The sequence below is a fragment of the Lepidochelys olivacea genome (genome assembly GCF_965140295.1).
Source record: "Lepidochelys olivacea isolate rLepOli2 genome assembly, chromosome: 3".
Classification (NCBI taxonomy): Eukaryota; Metazoa; Chordata; order Testudines; family Cheloniidae; genus Lepidochelys; species Lepidochelys olivacea.
Genome location: NC_140413.1, coordinates 52,326,219 through 52,349,979, shown reverse-complemented (window position 1 = coordinate 52,349,979; position 23,761 = coordinate 52,326,219). Strand labels below are relative to the sequence as shown.

General features: G+C 39.9%; 1 protein-coding gene across 1 annotated transcript in view; it reads left to right on the top strand.

Moving 5' to 3' along the window:
• The window catches only part of EYS (eyes shut homolog), a 1,492,075-nt gene that overhangs the window by 198,987 nt on the left and 1,269,327 nt on the right, over nucleotides 1–23,761 (top strand). Inside the window, exon 9 of the mRNA XM_084624916.1 lies at nucleotides 15,119–15,372. Within this exon, the coding sequence (XP_084481042.1) occupies nucleotides 15,119–15,372 (254 nt within the window). The remainder of the gene's footprint in view (nucleotides 1–15,118; nucleotides 15,373–23,761) is intronic.

Genomic DNA, 23,761 nt, shown 5'->3' with positions numbered 1-23,761 from the left:
ATTTCTGTAGTAACTTACATAACATCATTTCTGCAGAGACAACAGGTGCTTACAGAAACCACAGTGGAACTAAATAACCTTTTAATCCATTTATGAATGTGTGTACAGTTCATATTTCAGTTAGTATTTGAAATAATTAACACTGAGCAAACACAGTTAATCTGTTCAGAGTATTATTATAAATAATACTTAATTTTAAAAACTCACTACAGATACACTGGGAGGAATTCATCCTGTGCTAATGCTGAACCTGAGAGTTTCTTGTGCTTCCCCTATCAGTTGTTGGAGGCTGATTCAGGTACCAGCACCGGTTAGAGTAGCCACAGCACATGTCTCACTTGCTCATTGTCTGCCGTGATTGCTATGGGCTGTGCCAAGAGCCAGGAATCATGCATAGGAACTGTCATACTGGTTTGTTTAGTTCAGCATCCTACCTGACAGTGGCCAACACCATATGTTTCAAAGGAAGGTGTTAAAACTCCACAGTAGACAGATGTGAAGTAATCTTCTGCCATAATAGGTCTTATACTGATCTCTGATAGCCAGAAATTGGCTTAACTCCTAAATCATGAGCTTTAACATCCATTCCAAAATGTTTGTTAGCATTAACTATGAAAACCCTGGTTATTATTATGTTATCCATGTAAATGTCCAATCACTTTTTGACTCTTGCTAAGTTCTTAGCCTAAACAACTTCCTATGTCAGTGAGTTCCACAGTCTAATTGCACGCTTCATGAAAAAGTATTTCCTTTTATCAGTTTTGAATTTGCCACCTATCAGTTTCATTGACTTGTTCTCGTGTTATGAGACAGAACAGAAGCTCCAGAACTAAGTTCTCTAGCCCATTCATTATTTTATATACTTTAATCTCTGACTTTTATTTGTCTCTTATTTATCTCAATAGGTACCCCTGCACTGAGATTCCTGTAGGGGATGTGTTAGTGTTAGATATGCTAGATCTGCCTCTGTGAAGAAGGATACTTATGCTAAGGGAAAAATGTCTGGGGTGCAGGGCTTAATAACAGAGCCATCTTCAATGAAGTGTAATGCACCAATAAATGTAGCTGATTGTCCAAGCTTATGAGTTCAACCTTGTGTCCACTGAAGTCACTGCCAAAGCTGCCATTATATCAGTAGAGCTGGATCAGGTCCTATGAGCTCATTAACACCAGTCTTATGTTGTAAGTCCAATGATTTCCATGGAATTAGTCCTGGTTTACACCAGTGTACTTGAGAGCTGAATCAGGATCTTGCCAGCTCTTGTTTTACTTTCCCTTTGTCTTTCCCTTTTCCTTAGACTTTAGGTCTCACAGCTCTTTCTCTGCCACTGTCCATCATCCTTTGCAAACCAACAAAAATCTCCCAGATATCTTGAAAAGACATTGTTAACCAGGAGAAAGGGGAAACCAAGACAAGTAAACTTTAAAAAAAAGACAAGCAACAAGCAGTTTTTCATGTCTGGTTTAATCTTTGGATTTATCTCTGGTGTTTATTCTTGGGGTGAATTAGTTGCACAGCTTGAGCCTAATAAGTAGAGATGGGCAGACAATGAAATGCCAAGTTGGACAGGAGTTGTAAAATACCTACAGGTTATCGAGCAAACGCTGATCTCCCTGGAACCTAGTATCAGTCATGTATGTAGTCAACCTTCCGACACTGGAGAGAGCAACAACAGCAGCATAATTGATAATAGTGTATCCCTCACACTCAAATGTAGAGAAATCAAGGTAGTGGGATGCCCTAAGTGCAGTCCTCTATTATAATTTTTCTCTTTGATAGTGGGTTTAGTTTCTTGACACTGTTACTTGGTTACAGAGTGCTGCCTCATGGTAATAGGCTGGTGAGTTGGTACAGCTCTTTCTTTCCCACGTTTCCACACATCCAAAATGCAAATTACAGTCTCGCATTCTCAGCTTGTTGTTGAAATATAACACAAATAAATATAACACCTGCCTGGTATAGAACAGTTAAATGAAACGTGTTTCTTCTCTCTTTTCCTTTCTTCATTTCCTAAATTAATGGGAAATAACTCTGCCATCCATGTAATTGTAGATAAAACTGTGTCAGAGAACACCTAATATGGCCAGTCCAAGACCCTCAACTCTGTCTGTCTGACCCTCAAATAGTCTGTTTGTCTGGCTTTCTTCTTATTAATGTACCCTTTCAGAGTACTGCAACAAAAAATGAAATCTCAGACTGTACCTGGAATGGCCAATATACTTTACCTAACCTTGGGAAAGACAAGATTTGCAATATCAATGAACATTTAATGTTGTTGTTCCCTTTTTAAATGGGGGATCTGTCCAATCTTTTATTCTCATTCACAAAGATATTTTTTCTGCTTCGCTGAGGACAGGAAAATCAGCCTGGCTTTTAGAATAACTAGAGTATGTTGTAAACAATGTAAGAAATGAGAAACCCTGACCACCTAATACAAAGAGGGGAATATTCTAGTCCTATTACAGTTAAGGGAAAATTTGTCATTGATTTTATTAGAGACAAAATTAGGCCCAGAGAAAATACCGTGACTGCTTTGCAAGAGCTACAGTCCTGTGCTTGTTATGTTAGTAATAGTGGGCTCAGACACAGTTCTAAGTGCCCATCGAGTACAAACGATTCAACCTCAAAATTGCATAAATACATTATTTTAGGTATCTAATACTGAGGGTGATGATAGCCATGTGATGTGCTGAAGAATCACATGATCAATGAAAAGTATTACATGGTTCTCTTCATAATGAACCAGCCTGCAGTGCTGTCACTGTTGTTGTCTGTTCTAAATCTGTTCTTTGGAAAAAGAGAACATTTGCCTGAAGTGTTGTCAATCTGATACCTTTCACAAGCACATGGTTCATACAAAAAAGGATTTTCAAAACACATTGCTATTCCCCTCTAACCATTTGTGATTTTTTTTATTGACTAGTATTTATGTGACAGATTGTTCCTTAGAAAGCTTGTTGCTTTGTTAAAAATGCTTCTAAGTATTACACAAAAGTAAAACAATTTTAAAAGTATTTTATAGAGCAGTCTCCTTATTTAAATGTTAATCTTTTGCCTTTAAAAGTACAGAACATTCCACTTAATTGACACATGCTTGATTGGGATAAGGCTGTTTTATAGGGACTTCTCCCAAGGAACTAATTTAGCCTAGTGATGAACAGCAATGGCTGCTGTTTTATCATAACGGAATTGGCATAAATTCCATATATTGAGGATGCATTTGACCAGAACAGAAAAGTTTCTGTTTCCCAGCTAGGAACAGAGGGTGCCTGGACTATTTTTGGGGTGATACAGGGAATAGAAGAGAAACAGTGATAGTAAGGAAAGCTACATGATCTAGATCAACCTTAGACCTTCCTCCACACAGCAAACATACTTCTACTGCTGTAAGTGAAGTGGAGGGTAGCTCCCTGATCCCTTAATGTAGTTGGCCATAGAAGTGGTTCACATGTATATGATTCAGCCATCAGCCAGCCAATCCAGACTTCTCTTTTCTCATTGCTTTTAGTGGATGGGATGAATGGATGCCTGAGCAGCCTGTAGCCTTCTGATGGGTAGAAGAATGGATCTGCTGAGTTACCAGGGTGTGAAAGAGAGATGTGGGAGTCACCAAGGGAGGGGGATATATATAAAAAAAAGAAGAAATGGAGGGAAAATATTTTTAAAGAAAAATAATACACTAAAAGGAGGAAAAGAAAACCAAAAGAGAGAGAGAAAGGAAAGACTACCACACCTCTGATAAGGCATAGTATGTGGTGAGACTGAATACTGTAATCACTGTGTTAAGTAGTACTTAACTAAATTCACATTGCGTAAACTCCCTTTTGATGTACTCTCTTCCAATGTACTCTCTTCCTCCTTCTCTCTCTTCCACAGTGTATATTGTGTGACAGGGGTGTTCTTGTGCTCCTATGATCCCTCGCTACCTAGACAGCATCTTGGAGGCATAGGTAGTGGACGTGTATTAGTGCTGCTTAGAGGCTGATCTAACTTACACCAGTGATTGGGCATTTGCAGTAGTGTAAAGATTGCTTAAAGCCACTTTTGCTCATCCTTCCTTCAGTTCTGCAATTAGTACAGCTCTATCACAGCAGAGGATAACCCTAACCCTAAGCCCTAGAAGTTTTAATAAAGAACAGATCAAAGTGAATATCATTTTTGTTCTTGTATTTATTTTTTCAGTATCCTATTTTATTTAATTTAAAGTACTTTTAGATAGGACCAGCTTGAGACAATAAGCTTCCTGCTGGGATGTCCTAGTTACATTAAGATGGTTCTACTGTACTATGCAGGGGACTGGACTAGTTGACCTCTCGAGGTCCCTCCCAATTTTATGATTGTGTGTGAAGCTGCCAGAATATTTTAAGGCATAGATTATGAGTAGTGAAATCACAGTAAAGGAGAGTTTAATGTACAATAGTCAGGGTCATATCTAATACGACCATCACAATGATAACTGGATGAAGCCATGTTTTCTGTCAGCATATTATTCATGATCTTCTCCATAGACTCATACTGTATGTTTAAGCAAGTTAAAGGAATGTCACAGGTTCAATCAACACCCCCCACATCTTCTGGGTTACTCACCAGCCACTAGAGCCCATGTGTTTTATGCCTCCAGAGTCTGGACAGAACCCAGACAATGCCCCTGTCTTGGGGTCCCCAGGAAACTCTTGTGGTGTAGATCCTCTATCTATCATGCATTCCTGAGCGTTTCGGCCCATATATTCAGTACTGATCTCTCCAACTCCCACCCCCTATAACTTAACCACATCCTCTCCCAGAACTCCACCTGAAGGTGTGAACCTTCTCATTTATCTCTTCCAGGGGGCACATGGTAGGTGTAACATACAAACACACTTTGCTTGGGATTCTAACATACTATTGCTGTATCTTTAATAGCACTAGAAATATACACATCTATACAAAAATAGTAAACCCTAAATGCATTTGCTTGCTTCAATTTCCTCACCATTCCACATTGTTTGGGCTGGAGCCAGGGTTGCCTAGGGCTCTCCAGGGACCCATTGCAGTGCATGGCTTAGATTCTGAAACATGGAGTCTTTTTACCTCCAACTCACCTCTTCTGACCTTGTGCAATTCATCGTCTTCACTTCTCATGCTCAAAACTTGCTGTGTATGTTTTTTGGAGTCTTTTTGTAATCTGTCACCTCTGTCTCTTTGTTCTGCTTGGTGAATCTCCATTGTCTCCACTTCCACACTCTCTTTAGACAAGAAGAAAAAGTATCTTCTCCTAGCTTCAAGAAAGTCATTGTCCCAAGGTGTCTCACACTGAGTTCTAATGACCCACAATTGCCCCTGGTCTGGCAGAGACATGACACATCCCTGTCAACCTATGGTGGATACACACAGACAAAGCAGCATGTTGTAATTATTGGACCTAAAATTTACCCTAAACAACTGTGAAAAAGGATGTTAAAGTTCATAAGATAGCAACCTATGACTTTTTGCCTGCCTAAGAATTAACCATGGAAAATAGGTCACATTATTTTCAATGAATAAATGCCATGAACAGGTGCAAGAAAAACAGAGAGAAAAATTGAATTAGTCCAAACAAAAATGGCCTACTGATATAGGTCAAGGACTATGGTGAGATAATACTTGGTAAACAAGACAATGGGGGAACGAGTTTACCTATTCCAAGTTTGGCCTCATGGAGATGTATTTAATCAGTGGACAAAATAATGAGGGTAAAATATGCCACCCTTTTTTACTCCTTTTAGGGATTTTTAAAGAGATACTTTGGGTGGAAAAAAAAGAATAATCTTTCCCCCAGCTCATCTCTCAACTTGCCGTCATTGCAACTGACCTCAATTCATTTCAGCTTCCTTCAACTAAAGTTAGAAGGCGCACACCAGAATAAGGGACTTTCTTACTGACAGGAAGGCTGGCTGGCCTTGCTCACGGAATATTGTTTTCATTTGTGGGTGCTGAAAGTCATCACAATATCATGACATCCAGTCCTCAGTCTATCAGTGGGGATTATTAAGTGCATACATCACAGAGGCCTGTAAGATCCTGTATTGTTTTCCTTCCGTTGTTCTGTTGCTTTCAAACTGCCCCTATGCTATCTCTCATTCTTTTGGCTTTTCATCAAATTCTGAAATCAACTATACTGTATTCATTCATGCCTGCCTTGTCTAAGGATAAAGTATACAATCAGATGATGTCCTTGACCATGGTGTCAGCCAGGGTCCAAAAAAACAAGTATCATGATCAACTTGCCAGGCAAAACATCCACTAATAACTAAACAGTAGTCCAGTGCTCTGAAAAGATCAACAAAAAATGTATTTCACCCCTTTTTTTTTCCTTTCTTGTTACTCCTCTGCCTTGTGTCTGTCTGTCAAAAACAGAATAAGTAAATGAATTTGCACAGCAGGACTGAAAGTAAAATTAACCCTTTCCATTTAATCAAGAAAGGTTATTAATGAAAATAAGAGACGCTGATAGGGTTTGACTATATTTGTTTTACAAAATCACTCAATCACAGTTTCAATAATAAATGCTTGTTTTAATTCATCGTTATTTGTGTGTGCATGTTTAAATCAATGAACTTTCAACTTGAATGAATGCTTTTAGATGTTTGCCAAGTAACCAATTAAATCCAAGGTCTCTGTAAAAAAATAGCTCCAAACCTATCTATCACTGTTTAATGTTGGACAGAGAAAGAGACAGAAAAAACACTGTTAGCTTTTGTGGCCTTTGCCATATCATGAATGCCTGTTGTATTGATATAGATCTCAATTTTCTTAGAAACAACTTCATAATTGCCTAGTATTATCAGCCATAATTCGTAAGTCATACATCATCATCCCAGGAACCAAATCATCACAAGGAACTTCACAGGGAATTTGTGAACAATCAGTTATCATTATTGACGTAGAATTCCATGAATTAGTTTGGGTAGAATTGCTAGAACAACAAAAGTAACACAAATTGTGTTTAAAGTTGTAATAAAATTATCTGATGCTTATTGAAAATGTTTTACTTTAATTCTACAGAATTCTTGTCAAATAAATAGTCATGACAATTTTAAAAGATCTTGGTTCAGTTAAAAATTAGCTTTCTTACCAAGGTATTTTGTCACAAAGCTTCTGAGCAAGTTTGAAAATGGTCCTCTAATGCTTGACATGGTTTAGATAATATAGTTTTAAGGAAGTGACCTGAATTCTGAGGCCTTATCTGTGCTACAAAATCTATATTTACGTATTATGCCCTAATTTCTGGTCTTACCATGATTAGTTCTTAGATCTTTACCGTAGTTTATTGTGTTAAAATACAGTTATAATCAATAGTTGTAATACAGTTTTGTCTTGCTTTTATCAGCAAGATGGACCCATGTCACAATGTTTAGGTATCACAACCACATATAAGTTCTGTGCTTAATTGTGGTAGGTTCTGTAGGTCACACAGGGCTTTAGAAGATGTTTTTTTCAGCAAAAAAAAACAAAAAGCTATTGTTTAAGTGTAAGATTATAATTAGTCACTTGGACACAATGAACATTTCATTAGAATAGACATTAGATATGGTTGAAGTGATAACAAGATGGTATCAACAGAATAAATTACTACTGAGACATTAGAACAGACATTAGGAGGATCATTTATGTAGAGGACAAGACCAGTACAAGATGGGACAAAATAATCAATCATGATAGACTCCAGGAAATGTAGGGTGGGAGCCAGGTTTACAGTCATGAAGTACTCCTGATTAATCAGCAAAGTGCTGAGCTGCTTAACATCTTGTGAAATCCCATTTAAATGGGATTGCACAGTGAATAAGTTGGTATAGAATGTGTCTGACTGCTAAGAGAGACAACATGTGTGTAATGCTGCCACCAGGAAGTTGGGGTGAAGACTCCACTCAGTTTCTTCTGATTTCAAGTACTAGGCAAAATGTTACCTTTCTGCCATCAGCCAACAGCAATTTGTGAACAGTCTGCCTCCATTCAATAAAGATTAACTATGTGCTGTAGCTAGATCAGGCAAATGCACTTCCTCCAAGCCTCCCTCCACTGTTTTCTCCTTTCAGATTCACATTGGACCTTGAAGGGGAAATCTATGGATACTAGGTTGTTGGAGAAGATGGGAGATATTCCTAGAGAAATTGGCCTGAATGTGGGAGAGATCTGTGTGCATTGTTGCTGAGCTAACCAGTCCTGAATCTAGCCCAGTCTTAGAATCATAGGGTTGGAAGAGACTTCGGGAGGTCATCTCTTCCAACCCCCTGTTAAAAGCAGGACCAGCCCCACCTAATCATCCCAGCCAGGGCTTTGTCAAGATGGGCTTTAAAAACCTCTAAGGATGGAGATTCTACCACCTCTCTAGGTTACCCATTCCAGTGCTTCACCACTCTCCTAGTGAAATAGTGTTTCCTAATATTCAACCAGACCTCCACGACTGCAATTGAGACCATTGCTCCTTGTTCTGTCATCTGCCACCACTGGAAACAGCCTAGTTCCATCCTGTTTGGAACCCCCCTTCAGGGAAGGCTGCTATCAAATTCCCCCCTCACTCTTCTCTTCTGCAGACTAAATAACCCCAGTTCCCCCAGCCTCTCCTCCTAAGTCTTGTGCCCCAGCCCCCTAATCATTTTTATTGCCCTGTGCTGGACTCTCTCCAATTTCTCCACATCCCTTCTGTAGTGGGGGGACCAAAACTGGATGCAATACCCCAGCTGTGGCCTCACCAGTGAGGAATAGAGAGGAATTATCACTTACCTTGATCTTCTAGCAATGCTCCTAGTAATGCAGTCCAATATGTTGTTGGCTTTCTTGACAACAAGGGCACACTGCTGACACATATCCAGTGTCTCATCCATTGTAATCCTCAGGTCCTTTTCTTCAGAACTGCTGCTTATCCAGTTGGTCCCCAGCCTGTAGCGGTGCATGAGATTCTTCCTTCCTAAGTGCAGGACTCTGCACTTGTCCTTGTTGAACCTCATCAGATTTCTTTTGGCCCAATCCTCCAATTTGTCTAGGTCACTCTGGGCTCTATCCCTACTCTCCAGCAAATCTACCTCTCCCCTGAGCTTAGTGTCATCTGTGAACTTGCTGAGTGTGCAATTCATCCCATCATCCAGATCATTGATAAAGATGTTGAACAAAACCACCCCCAGGACTGACCCCTGGGGCACTCCGCTTGATACCAGCTGCCAAGTAGACATTGGGCTGTTGATCACTACCCATTGAGCCCAATAATCTAGCCAGCTTTCTATCCACCTTATAGTCCATTCATTCAATCCATACTTTTTTAACTTGCTGGCAAGAATACTGTGGGAGACCGTATCGAAAGCTTTGCTAAAGTCAACATATATCACACCCACCACTTTCCCCATACCCACAGAGCCAGTTATCTCATCATAGAAGGCAATAAGGTTAGTCAGGCATGACTTGTCCTTGGTGAATCCATGTTGACTGTTCCTGATCACCTTCCTCTCCTCCAAGTGCTTCAAAATGGATTCCTTGAGGACCTACTCCATGATTTTTCCAGGGACTGAGGTGAGGCCGACTGGTCTATAGTTCCCCGAATTCTCCTTCTTCCCTTTTTTTAAAAGATGGGCACTATATTTGCCTTTTTTTCCACTCATCTGGGACCTCCCCGATCACCACGAGTTTTCAGAGATAATGGCCAATGGCTCTGCAATCACATCAGCAAACTCCTTCAGCACCCTTGGATGCATTAGTTCCGGATCCATGGACTTGTGCATGTCCTGCTTTTCTAAATAATCCTTAACCTGTTTTTTCCACCACTGAGGGCTACTCACCTCCTTTCCATACTGTGCTGCCCAGTGCAGCAATCTGGGAGCTGAACTTGTACGTGAAAACCGAAGCAAAAAAAAGCATTGAGTACTTCAGCTTTTTCCACATCATCTGTCACTAGGTTGCCTCCCCCATTCAGTAAGAATCCCACACTTTCCCTGACCTTCTGCTTATTGCTAACATATGTGTAGAAACCTTTCTTGTGACTCTTCACATCCCTTGCTAGCTGCAACTGCAATTGTGCTTTGGCCTTTCTGATTACATCCCTGCATACTTGAGCAATATTTTGTATACTCCTCCTTAGTCATGTGTCCAAGTTTCCACTTCTTGTAAGCTTCCTTTTTGTGTTTAAGTTCACCAAAGCATTGGCCACTCCTACCTCAATGCCCAACCAAAGCTTTTTTGCAGTGCCTCCTCCCTCCCCGTCTCCAGTGTTAACCCAGGTATCAGCAGAAATACTGATGCAATGAGTCTGTCAATAGGGCCTGGCTTTGGAGAATTTGATGAGGAGAAGAAGGGGTGTCAAAGGAGATAGGGCAAGAGAAATGTTGACTTAAAACTGAAATGGGCAATGTACACTAATTGTCATGTTTTTACAGAAATATGAATGTTCCAGAGATTTTTTCCCACTTTATAGCTGTATTTGATTTTGTTGTAGAGACCCATTTTAGCCGTGCAGCAAATTTAAATATCAAATCAACCCTTCTCAAAGTTTTTGATAGCATTTTCAGTATGTTGGTGTTATAGAGGCCTGGGATATGAATGCAAGGTCATGTTCATTAGAGGCTAACCTGAGAATACTACTTTTTCTAGGACATGTATAAGAGCCTTTTTATTACTTAGAGATGGTTGATGCATAATATTTTTACAGAAAGATAGGAAGAGCTCTTTGAAATTCAGGTGTATGTCAAAGCTACATCAGAGCAGTGTTTAACATAAAATACTATTTAAGCCTTATAAAAGAGTGATCTGGGATAAATTGATAACATACTTTAAACATCTTGGATTGTTCTCAATCTAAGAAGGATGTTAATGTTATCAAAACATACAATAAGTTAATTGCCACCAAATCCCACAATATTGTATTTATATTATATTTTATTCAAGCTAAGACATGTACACTATGTCAATTAAAACTGACCACACTCAGTGAAACTAGAGTAGTTCTTAGCAAGCTATTAGATGGACCTGGCACTAAGTTAAAAGAAATTTCAGTGGATGGAAAAAAAGGCCCAGATACACAAAGGGACGTAGGCACGATATTTAGCATTTCAATGCCTAACTTTCAGGTGCCTAGGACAGTGGTTCCCAGACTTGTTCTGCCGCTTGTTTAGGGAAAGCCCCTGGCAGGCCGTGCCGGTTTGTTTACCTGCCTCGTCTGCAGGTTTGGCCGATCGCTGCTCCCAGTGGCCGGGGTTCGCTGCTCCAGGCCAATGGGAGCTGCTGGAAGCGGCAGCCAGTACATCCCTCAGCCCATGCAGGGAGATGCCTATCTCTATTGCAATCCACAGCCAGGAACTCTTCTTCTGCAGTTTAGGTGCCAAAGCTGTTTCTGGTGAGAATGAGTTTGGCACCTGCCAATCTCCACACAAAATGGCCAGAAGGGAAATAGGACTCCTTTGTAAGCTTTATCCCCTTGGTTTGAGTAATCACCCAGGCTGTGGCAGAACCCAGTTCAGATCCTTTTTTCTCATTAGGGGAAGGAGGATATTGAAGATGGGTTCCCTACCTCTTAGGGGAGTGTTCTAATCACTGGTCTATAGAGCTCCCTTTTGCTGACCTAACTAATATTTCATTGTTCAATTATTTAACCAAAACAGAACAGCTTCTACAAGAGAGACTCACCTCGCAATAGTCCATAGTGCAGTGATTAAGACCCTCTCCTCAAATGGGGAAAACCCCTGTTAAAGTTCCTTTTTTTCTCATCAGGCAGAAAACAGAATTAATCCAGAGACTTTCACATACTGGGTGAGTACCCCAACAACTGCACTAAAAGATTGAGGGAGTATGCCTATTCCCCACTCCCAGACATTTTATATCTACTGAATTAACCCTCTCCCTGCTCCCTCCGCCCCACCCCCCGTGGTATAGACACTACTTTGCTTATCTTCCCCAATCTGTAGATTACGCTGGGGGCTAAGGCAGGAGATATGCATCTGGATGCCTCAAGCAGGGGTTCTCAAACTTCATTGCACTGTGACCTCCTTCTGACAACGAAAATTACTGCACAACCCCAGGACAGGGGACTGAAGCCTGAGCCCCCCCCCCCCCACGCCCCAGGCTGAAACCCTTGGGCCCCAGCAAATCTAATGCCAGCCCTGGTGGCGCCATTAAAATGGGGTCATGACCCACAATTTGAGAACCTGCTTGTCTAGAGTGATGCAGCAGTATACGTGCCCAGAGGCTGAAGTTTAAAGGTATAAGGAACTTTTACAGCTGAAGTTTAAGTGCCAATTTAGTTTAAGTGCCTACAGGCATAGCTAGCAGCTGGGGTGGGAGTAGGAGGGTTAGGGAAAGGGTATGGATTACAGTGGTGTCTAAAACTGGGACATAGGCACCTAAATCTGTGGTTTAAACACCATAAATCCCTTTGTAGTTCTGGGCCAAAGCTTGTACAGTCTAGATCAATTTTGTGTAAAAAAGTAAAATGCAGCCAATTTTTGATGAAGTGTAATAATATATTCAGCACTTTACAAACCAAACTTAATATTTGTTGTTTGATACTTCAAAAATATTTCTGTCCTACTTTATTTTACAGTTCCATCTATAAAAGTTTTCTAGAGGGTTAATAAATGATTAACAGATGTTATAAGTATGTTACAAACATGAATAGTATGTGTTATAGATGATTGTAAGCACACCGTTGGAATATGATAGACAGATATAGATATAAATTAGGGCTAGAGCGATCTGTTGAATTTTTGGAAGCTATAAAATGTTATATCTGTTTAGTAACCAACATCTCTTAATCATTTAAAAATCCTTTATAATCCTTTATAATCTATAAATGACACCTTAAAATAAAGGGTGACCAGTATTTCGCTGAAGAAACATAATTTTATATCAAGAGCATTAGAAATACTTCTGTTTGTATGACTATATATACACAGCAAATGCTGATTGAACAAAGGCTGTTTCAATACCATGAGATTGTGGATTTTACATTGGAAATGTTAAATACAATTGTGGGCATGAATAGCTATATATCTCAGCTACTCTGTTCCATGTAGTATGGAGAGTTTATTCTTTATAATTCTGTTTTCTAATCATGTTTTACACATAGAAAATAATTAGCAGCTAGTGTATATTTGAGAAAGCAGTATTTAACGGCCTGGCTAAGCAATTTTTTTTATATTGAAATGGCAAGACTACGCTCTTTTTTCTGGGAAATATTGTAAAATGAAGAGTCTATCCATGCAAATGATAGCTGGAGCTATCTGGTGAAGTGGATCTGTTTCATTAAACTGAAGGCATCCAGTTATAATGATAACTCTAGGACAAATATAGGACATGGATATTCATTCCAGCCTCAGTTTTTCTGGATTTGTGCACACCCTTGAAGATTGAAATATGATACTCATAACAACATGACTTTTATTGTAGACCAAAGAAACACAATCATGAAACCACCAGCATCGTAGTTATTTCCTGTATAGCTGATCTAGGGCATCATAAAATTAGAATAAAATCAAAAACAACAGAAAATATATAGGAAAATAAACAATTTAGTGATAGGATTAACTAAAATTAGGTGAATCCCTTTTTTCTTGTATTTCTCTTTCTCCTTAATTAGAGTGAAAAGACTAAAAGTTAAATAATACATCTTTTCAGTGTTAACACAGAGAGTTTGGCATCTTGTGTGAATTTCTTGAACTCTAACTATATTGCAAATGTTTTAAATAGTAAGAGCCAACTTTTCAAAGATTGGTTCAATAGCTGCATCAACAAAATATGCCCACACCAACTGGTCCTGCAAAAACTCATGTTTGTGGCTGAAAAACAGTCAACTGTGTAACTAATTGTGTAACTGCAACCTAAGTACTAATCTGAGCACAAGTGTGGATTTACGCAAATAACCAGTTTATAGGCATAAAAGTGTCCTTTGTGGGCTCAGTGAATGCATATTCAGCGTGAGGTCATTGAAATTGCTCCCACTTTTGAATATTTCTGTATTATAAATGTGTGAATGATACTTAAATTAGCAGGTATATTTACTTGTATAGAAGCAAACAATTAGAAATTGACATCATAAGAGAGTGGTTTGTGAGTTTGTGTGTGGGGTGGCGGAGGGTGAGAAAACCTGGATTTGTGCTGGAAATGGCCAAACTTGATGATCACTTTAGATAAGCTATTACCAGCAGGAGAGTGCGGTGGGAGGAGGTATTGTTTCATGGTCTCTGTGTATATAATGTCTTCTGTAGTTTCCACAGTATGCATCCGATGAAGTGAGCTGTAGCTCACGAAAGCCATGCTCAAATAAATTGGTTAGTCTCTAAGGTGCCACAAGTACTCCTTTTCTTTTTGCGAATACAGACTAACACGGCTGTTACTCTGAAAAAAGAACAGAGTGTTATAATGGACACTTGAAAAGCACCTGGGTGGGGGGTGGAAGGGAATCCAAATTCCAGTGATTTTGCTTTGACTTTTAATACTTTTCTGTTTGTTTTCCATAGATACTTGTGCAAGTAAGTTTATGGCCAGGAATACTTGCCAAAACAATAAATTTTAAATGACTATTGCCTAATATTTGTAGGAAATTAATTTTCAATTTGTAATAGTGAATATTACTGCAAATCTGACTCTAAAAGTTATTTGCAGTGTTGTTGTATCTGTGTTGGTCCCTGGATGTTAGAGTGGAAAAGTGAGTGAGGTACTATCTTTTATTGGACCAACTTCTGTCGATGAAAGAGAGGTTTGCAAGCTATACAGAGCTTTTCTTCTTCAGCTCTGCGTAGCTCAAAAAAGTTTCTCTCTCTCACCAACATAAGTTGGTCCAATAAACCACAATACCTCACTCACCTTACCTCTCTCAATGTTATATTAATCCAATCAGGGAATAGAAACATACTACATGACCTATGTGTCTAGTTTAAACAGCCATGATTTTGATTATCAGATACTTCCAACTAACTATTGCAAGAAAACTACTGAACCAGAATTATTCAGTGAATAGTCTCAAATAAAAAAAATCTGAGAAAATCACAATCCATTCATGGAATGTTTCATAGTCATAAGACTCACACTTAATTAAATTAAAGATCATTTACCTACTCTAGTTATGATGCACAGAAGCATTAGTAGCTAATTTTGTTACTTTTCCCTTGTGCATTTCAGGTGCATGTGTCCTCTGGGATACACTGGCTTCTTCTGTGATCTTGACATAGATTACTGCATTGGAAACCAGTGCTCAAATCATGGCTTCTGCCAGGACAACTTGAATAATTATAGCTGTCGCTGCATGCCTGGATATGAAGGACCCTTCTGTGAAGTGGAGATTAATGAATGTTCAAGTTCACCCTGCAAAAATGGGGCCACCTGTATGGATTTAATTGGCCACTTCTCATGTCAATGTGTTGCAGGCTTCAAAGGCAAGTTTTAAAATAGAAATATTCACCTTTGATTGGAAACATTTGGTTGTCTAGTTCTATCTCGGTAACATTCTGATCATTGTTATTTTTAATCATGTGTATATTCCTATTTTGGAACAACAATTTTATTTGAATGTCTATAGAATTTCTTAGATTAGCTGTTCTAAATTTCCCTCTACTCCTCACCACATCCCCACTGTCAGCTTCTTTGGGTTAACTGTGGTGCTAATAAAAATGAAAAATGGGGAGTGGTCAGATTGTGGGAAAAAAATCTCTCCCCCATGTATGTGTAAGGCCCCAAAGCCCTGGTGTGATGGTCACTCTGTGCTGTTCATGTGAATCCTGCCTTTTTGTATGCTGTGTTGTTGTAGCCCTGTTGTTCCCAGGAAATTAGAGAGACAAGGTGAGTGAGATAATATCTTTTACTGGAGCAACTTTTGTTGGTTAGAAAGAGACAAGCTTTGGAGTTTTCACAGAGTTCTTCCCGAAGAAGAGTTCTGTGAAAGCTCAAAAGCTTGTCTCTCTCACCAACAGAAGCTGGTCCAATAAAAGATATTACCTCACCCACCTTTTTTCTCTAATATGAATAGCCTCCCTCCAAAACTGACAGAGATGCTCAGAGGAGGGGGTGGAGAGGAGCGAGCGGTGGGCAGGCAGGGGAAGGCACCCACTGGCAAAACCAAAAGTCAGCACCTATGGCTGCCTCTATGAACTGGCGATGAGCTGGAGTGTGATCTGCAGGTCCATAAACTTTGCAAATCTACAGACCAAGCCTCCTATGCAGTGGGCTGCAGCCAGTACAACAGACATAGAGTGGCTGTATGTTTTCTTTGTATCCTGATAGTCTTGGGGAACAATTCTTTTCCTCCTACCAACTATTCAGGCTTCATGAGGTGAACCAGGTATGGTTTTGTGTGACAACTTCTGAGGTGTTTCTTCTAAAGCATCTCCGTTCTAACCTATAGCACCCTTTCCTGGGTCAAGCCATACTAAAGGTGTTTAACATCTTTAAAACATAGAACCCCTATTTTATAAAATAATTGGGGATTGAGGAGTTTGTAAAATTGAGTATTTCAGTTACAGTAGGGATAGTGCATACATTGCATTATGATCACTACATTGTGTTCTTCTTCCTTCAAACCACAACAAAGCTATTTCCAATGTACTGATGTCATCATAATGTGAAGGAATGTCAATTTGTTCTTCGACATCACTTTTGTTGTGATTTTTTTTCCCCCATTGGGAAAAATAGTTTGTATAATATGTCATTTATAAGACCAGGTTTCTTAAAGCCAAGATTCTGCAGTATTTATAAGTTAGTGTGGGGTTCTGCCCTCAACAAACATTGATAAAAAACATAAAGGGCAGAATGGCAACATTATCTATAATACTACATCAACATTATACTTTTTTTCATTTAGGACTTGATTCTGTGAGGTACTCTGCCTCTGATACAGAAAAGCATGTAAGCATCAGAGTAATTTAGCACGTGTAGTAGTCCCACTGAAGTCAGTAAGATTACTCAGGTGTTTAAAGTTAACGAATGTTTAACTATAACATGGGCACTCCAATCTGAGCATCTCCACTGATTGCAGCTGTGGTAGTGTGAGAGACCATATCCTTTCCCATATCAAGTAACCAGATTCCAAAATCATTTAAGATTATAAATATTATGGGACCCAATCCCATTCTCATTGCAGCCAATGGAAAGACATTCTCTGCCTGCTAAGGAATTTGGATCAAGCTCTAATGTGATCACTTAGCAGAAAGGCACTGAATATCACCAGGAAACTTATCTTTCTACCTAGAATACTTATTTTATCTGACTTAATACCTAGAAATATGGCTCACAGAGCATACTTAGCAGAAAATGTTCCTAACTGACTGGGCATCTCATATTTTTATTTGTTTCCAGAAATGCAGCCTTCTGGATGTAACTGTGATAAACAACCCAAGATGATGTACACAATAGTTAGAAGGGAATTGTGGGGAAAACGAATCTAATCAGTATGCAATGTTAATAGCAGACAAATATTTTCATTGCTAGTTTGGCAATTCAGGATGGCATAGCTCAGAATTAGGGCTGCTGTACATGATGGATTTGCTTTATTTATTATAAGAGATAAAAAATAAAAATGTCACTCACCAACCTCAATGTGTGGGGGAACTTGATGGGGCCAGTTGTGAAGGGGGACGTCCACATCTTGAATACTGTGTGCAGATCTGGTCACGCAATCTCAAAAAAAGATATATTAGAATTGGAAAAGGTTCAAAAAGGGCAAAAAATAGATTAGGGGTATGGAACGGCTGCTGTATGAGGAGAGATTAATAAGACTGGGATTTTCAGCTTGAAAAAGAGATGACTAAGGGGGGGAAATATGATAGAGGTGTATAAAATCATGACTGGATTGGAGAAAGTAAATAAGGAAGTGTTATTTACTCCTTCTCATAACACAAGAGCTAGGGGGCACCAAATGAAATTAACAGGCAGCAGGTTTATAACAAATAAAAGGAAGTATTTCTTCACACAGTGCACAGTCAACCTATGGAACTCTTTGCCACAGAATGTTGTGAAGGCCAAAACTATAACAGGGTTCATAAAAGAACTAGATAAGTTCATGGAGAACAGGTCAATCAATGGCTATTAGCCAGGATGGGCAGGTATGGTGTCCCTCGGCTCTGTTGCCAGAAGCTGGGAATGAGCAACAGGTCACTTGAGGATAGCCTGTTCGTTCCCTCTGGGGCACCTGGAATTGGCCACTGTCAGAAGACAGGATACTGGGCTAGATGGACCTCTAGTATGATCCAGTATGGTCATTCTTATGGGACAGTCCCAGCAGTGAGAGATGGAGCATTCGTTGAGGGACATGAGGTATCTTCTCCCCACCTAGGAGTCTCTGGCATCCACTGGCCAGCTCTAGGGGGATGGGTACTGATTGTCTAGCATTTCAGCGCTCCTAGGATTTAACCTGGACCACAGGCTATGTGGAGCCTCTTTCCACTACATTTCAGCGGCCCCACCCTATCCACCATAAACTAGGAATGGGAACCCAGCCTGACAGATGCTGCTGTCTAGCCAATAGCCTGTTTAGGGGGTCTGGAAGGAATTTTTTCTCCTATTCGCAGAGGACCAAGGAATTTACCTTCCTCGCAGCACCTTCAAGCCACAGTAGGTTAAGTAGCAATGCATTTCGTAGCTAATTGAGGTTTGTAAATTCATTGAAACTTGCAGCTGGTTTCCATTGCTATTAAAGGGATAAAATGAACAATTCTTAGGGGCAAAAGACCTGGGATTTTGTGCTGGCCCTTGGGTTCATGGGACTGGGTGACCTTCGCAGACCAAAATCTCTACCCTTCTGCACCTCTGTACCACTTGCAGGGGGAGGGTGCTGGGAAGAGCCAACCACAAGTTGTGGATTATATGGTAAGGAGACCTGTAGCCCTGACACTGGAACCAGTTAAATGCCTGGTATTGGAGAATATGGGTGATGTGTGGGTAGGGCCCCTCCTCTGGGCTAAAGTTTAATAAAAGTTGCAGCCTGCCACTTAATTCCATGCATGTGTCTGTCCTCATTTCGCCCCTATGTCTCCATCAAATTCTTTTACAAAGCTTTCCATACTTCTGTTTCTAAAAAGTTGTGCTTTTTTAAAATCTGTTTGTAGCTAGACATTTTTTTTATTTGTTTTTCCACCAGCTTGCTGCTCTGTGGTAAGAAGCAGCTTTTTGTGATGAGCTACATTTGCAGATTGTAAGACATTTTCCCCTCAATATTTCTTGCTGCTGCTGCAGATTAGATCCTGGAATTTCATTTATCAGTTTTTGCAAGCTTGGACCAGGACCAGATCTGGAACAGTAGACTTTACAGAGCATGTCATAGTACAAAACAGGAGCAGTAGAAATGCACATGTGATGCAGGCATCAAGAAAAGTAAACTTTATATCTAGCGAAACACAAGCTTGCCATCAGGTTGGCCTAAAATTTATCATTAAGATGGAACAGTTAAGTGACTGAGCATAAGCAAAGAGAAATACATGGCCCAAATGTAGTACTAAACCATCAAGCTAACTTAGTACATTTGTATTACACTGTTGAACCTTAAACACCACGTGACACATAACCATAATATGTGGGTCAGCTTATAGAAAAAGATATAAGAGTTCTTTCCTTTTTCACTGCCCAATACAGCATTGCAGGATAACATTCATAGGAGAGAAAATTTAAAGTAAAAATAAATTGCACAGTGTTGCTAGTTCAATTTTATTATGATAAATTATTAACACAATATACCAAATATATAGTAGAAGGGTTAAAAAGAGCCAATGGCAGTTTGTAAGAATTTAATTAGTAACCTGGCAACAAAAGCAATTCCATTTTGGTATGGTCCATGATGGTTTATGATTCTGGGACATTTCCCAAAGTAGAACAGGTTTTTAAAGTTCAATCATAACTAAACATTATAAACCATCAGAAAATATCCTGAATAGAATACTAGAAAGGACAGGTTTTTAATCCAACAAAATCCATATGAAAAAAAGAATACCTCACTGTCTCTCTCCCCCTTACATGAAATTCACTTTAAAATACAAGCTTCCTGGGAACTTGCAAATGATTTGAGGAATAAAACCAAAATTATGGCCGTGAAGGACTGTGCACAAGATTTTGTGGGACCATTATGTTGTTTAGCCGTATGAGAGTGTAGGATTTGGTAGGTTCACACAGGAGCCATGAAATCCCAGCAACCATCTTGGATTCATTCCTGCTGAGAAATGATTCCGTAAAGAGTTTTAAAGTACTGCAAATGGAAGTTTTAATTGAAAAAGAATATTTGTATTAGAAAAGAATACGTCTATATGACATTTTATCAGATATTTCTGTCAGCATTTCTAGAATGACTGCACCTGAAGCACAAGCGGAATGGAACATTATCTGGGCTTGCTGGAGGAAGGTAGCAGTGCTTTATGGTGATGTGGAGTGGGGGACAGGAAGGAGATCGGAAACTGCTCCAAAAAGGTGAATGGTGGTCAGCTTTGTAGCTCTGACTCACGCCCCTCAGAATGTAAGGATGGAAAGCTTTAAAAGGGCAACCAGGGGAGTTGGAAGCCCTTTCTCTACGTAGCAATCAAGGCAGCCTCCACACTTCCTCCCATCGAGATCCGAATATCAGGTTGGGTTAGGATCTGCTGTGGGGATTGTGCTAGTCGCTCTTTTGTAAGGGAGCTGGGAAGGAATTTTCCCCTCACCACCATATTAGCTTCGGTGGAGTAGGATTTTGTCCTCCCCACAGCAAGTGTCAGGGAGGACCTATTATGGTGAGGAGAAAAGTGGTTAACGGCTGTATGCCACAACTTCTTTTCTAAGTGTGGGGAAGACGTCCAGTGCAGGTACTCCGTACGGAAGGCATCCAGTGACCAGATAAATGGTCTGGTAAGGGACTTGAAAAGGATGAGCTAGCTAATGGAACAGGGCTGGGAGTTCAGTCTCCTATGATTGGTATGGTAGGGAGCCAACCTCACCCCCCTTTCTTATAGCCCACTTTAACCCTCCTATGAGGCAGGGGGTGGATAGTAAGGTTCAAGCCATGGGCTGGCTGGAGACCTGGATGGAAAATGAAAGGGGCTGGTGGAAGCCCCGGGTAGTTATTTGAATGAACAAGAATTTGCCTGCACTGTACACTTTTATCCCCCTGGTAATCCCAGACATCTAATAATAAAGTTATGGCCTGATTACATCCATTCCAAATGTCTCCTGTCCTTCTTTTGGTATAGCTAGACAATACCGCCTACTGTTGCTGGTCATGCTCTTTAGAAACTGTAATGGTATCTATCAGCATCTACACCATGGACTTCTTTAGCAGCAGCAAGTTGATAACAATTTTGAAATTAAGGTGTTTGTGTTCTGGAAATAAATACTTAAACATATATATGTTTTGTCATCCTGTGGACAGAAATCTTTGATTTTTCATATAATAAAATGTAAATATCTATATTACAGATAATTGGTGATGGAGAGTTTGGGTTGGGTGACTTTTGTAGATGCCCAAGAGAGTTTTCATTGACTCCAGTGGAATTTGGCTCATGGCTTTAGTTTTGATTCTATTCTATTTAGATTCTTAAACTCCGTCCATCACCATTCTATGAGTGCCTGCCAGTGGTTCATTAAGTGACATAATTAACATCTATTAAGTGTACTTTTTACTTCTTTATCTTGTCCTTTTGCACACACAAATATATCTATATACAGACAAACAAAATATAAATATTTCAGAGAGAGAGAAAATTGTGTGATGTGCTCTTTAATATTTTAGTGCAAGCAAAGTCAAGTAGTGCACCTTATGCCTAGTGAGGAGATGAAACTTCAGTGCTTTAATTAAATATCAAATATGTTTGAAATATTTTAATATTATTTCAATAAATTTACACCTTTATGATGGAAATGTGCAGCATATCCTTGGAACCATTAGTAGAAGAAAATTTGGAAGAAAAAAAATAAGTCTCATGGGCCATTTTAAAAACAAGAAACTTTCTTTGATGTAAATAAAGTTAAAAGTACAAAAGTAATTCTAGAAAAGCTGGCAGTCATTCTAGAATGCCACGGGAGTTGGCTCATAATAAGTAAATTTGGAATTATAGAATAGAGAATTTTTCAGGTCTATAATTTTATAGCTATGAATGGATTCTATGGAATTCTATGATTGTCTGATTAATAGAATGTATTAGACAAACCTCTGTTGTGATAGTAACTGCATGACTACTAACTAAAGAAAAAGTTTTGCCAAGTCTAAGATTTCTAGTACCCTTTGAGCATTCACTTCCTTTGATTTCTGAGAATTCTTTTGCCAGAGGCCTGGATAGGATTTTGACTTTCACTTTTTCATTAAAGGACTGCCTATAGGCACATTTAAAGCTCTTTACTGATGGAAAATGTTTTATCATTTGATAAAAATATAATTCAGAGCTGGTGCTATTTTCCCCCCCAGTTACAATAGCCATTTCACTTTAAACTAGGCATTTCTTTTGGGTAGTGGAAACTTTTCCTAGAATACATGTAGTAAGTTACAGTCCTACAAGCATTAAAACTCCACTTTTCTTTACGTATCTTCTATTTTAGGAGCTCAATATTATCTCATGCAAGTCACACCGCAGCGGTTAAGGCTCCAAGACTACATATACATGGTATCCAAGTATTTTAAGCTGCAGGGCACCATGCTTATGTAGGATTTTAACTCACTCAAATAATAAATAGTACATCAAAAATATTTTTAAGTCTCACAGAATAGTGTCCAAACAGGTTGACACCTGATGATAAACTGGTGAAACTTGAGCATAGAACAGGGATCAGCAACCTGTGGCACGCGGCACACCAGGATAACCTCCCTGGTGGGCCAGCCCAGTTTATTTACCTGCTGTATCCGCAGGTTTGGCCAGGGTTTGCCACTCCAGGCCAATGGGGGCTGCAGGAAGCGGCTCTGGCTGAGGGATGTGCTGGCCGCCATTTCCCTGAACCCCCATTGGTCTGGAGCAGTGAACTGTGGCCAGTGGGAGCCGCGATCAGCCAAACCTGAGGATGTGACAGGTAAACAAACTGGCCCGGCCCACCAGAGCCCAATGCTGATGAGCTGTGTGCCAAAGGTTGCTGACCCCTGTCCCAGAAACAAGCACTTAGCAAGTTGATAAGGAGTCAACAATGTGCCCTTGTTGCCAAGAAGGCTAATGGCATTTTGGGCTGTATAAGTAGGGGCATTGCCAGCAGATCGAGGGACGTGATTGTTCCCCTCTATTTGACATTGGTGAGGCCTCATCTGGTGTACTATGTCCAGGTTTGGGCCCCACAATAAAAGGAGGTTGTGAAAAAATTGGAAAGTGTACAGCAGAGGGCAACAAAAATGATTAGGGGACTGGAACACATGACTTATGAGGAGAGGCTGAGGGAACTGGGACTGTTTAGTCTGCGGAAGAGAAGAATGAGGGGGGATTTGATAGCTGCTTTCAACTACCTGAAAGGGGGTTCCAAAGAGGATGGATCTAGACTGTTCTCAGTAGTAGCAGATGACAGAACAAGGAGTAATGGTCTCATGTTGCAGTGGGGGAGGTTTAGGTTGGATACTAGGAAAAACTTTCACTAGGAGGGTGGTGAAGCAATGGAATGAGTTACCTAGGGAGGTGGTGGAATCTCCTTCCTTTGAGGTTTTTAAGGTCAAGCTTGACAAAGCCCTAGCTGGGATGATTTAGTTGGCAATTGGTCCTGCTTTGAGCAGGGAGTTGGACTAGATGACCTCCTGAGGTCCCTTCCAACCCTGATATTCTCTGAATTGGTGCAAACAGAACTGAAATATTCCAGTTCAAGAATGGCTTAATTGTCCACACAAGGGTTTGTACCACTTTAGCTAAA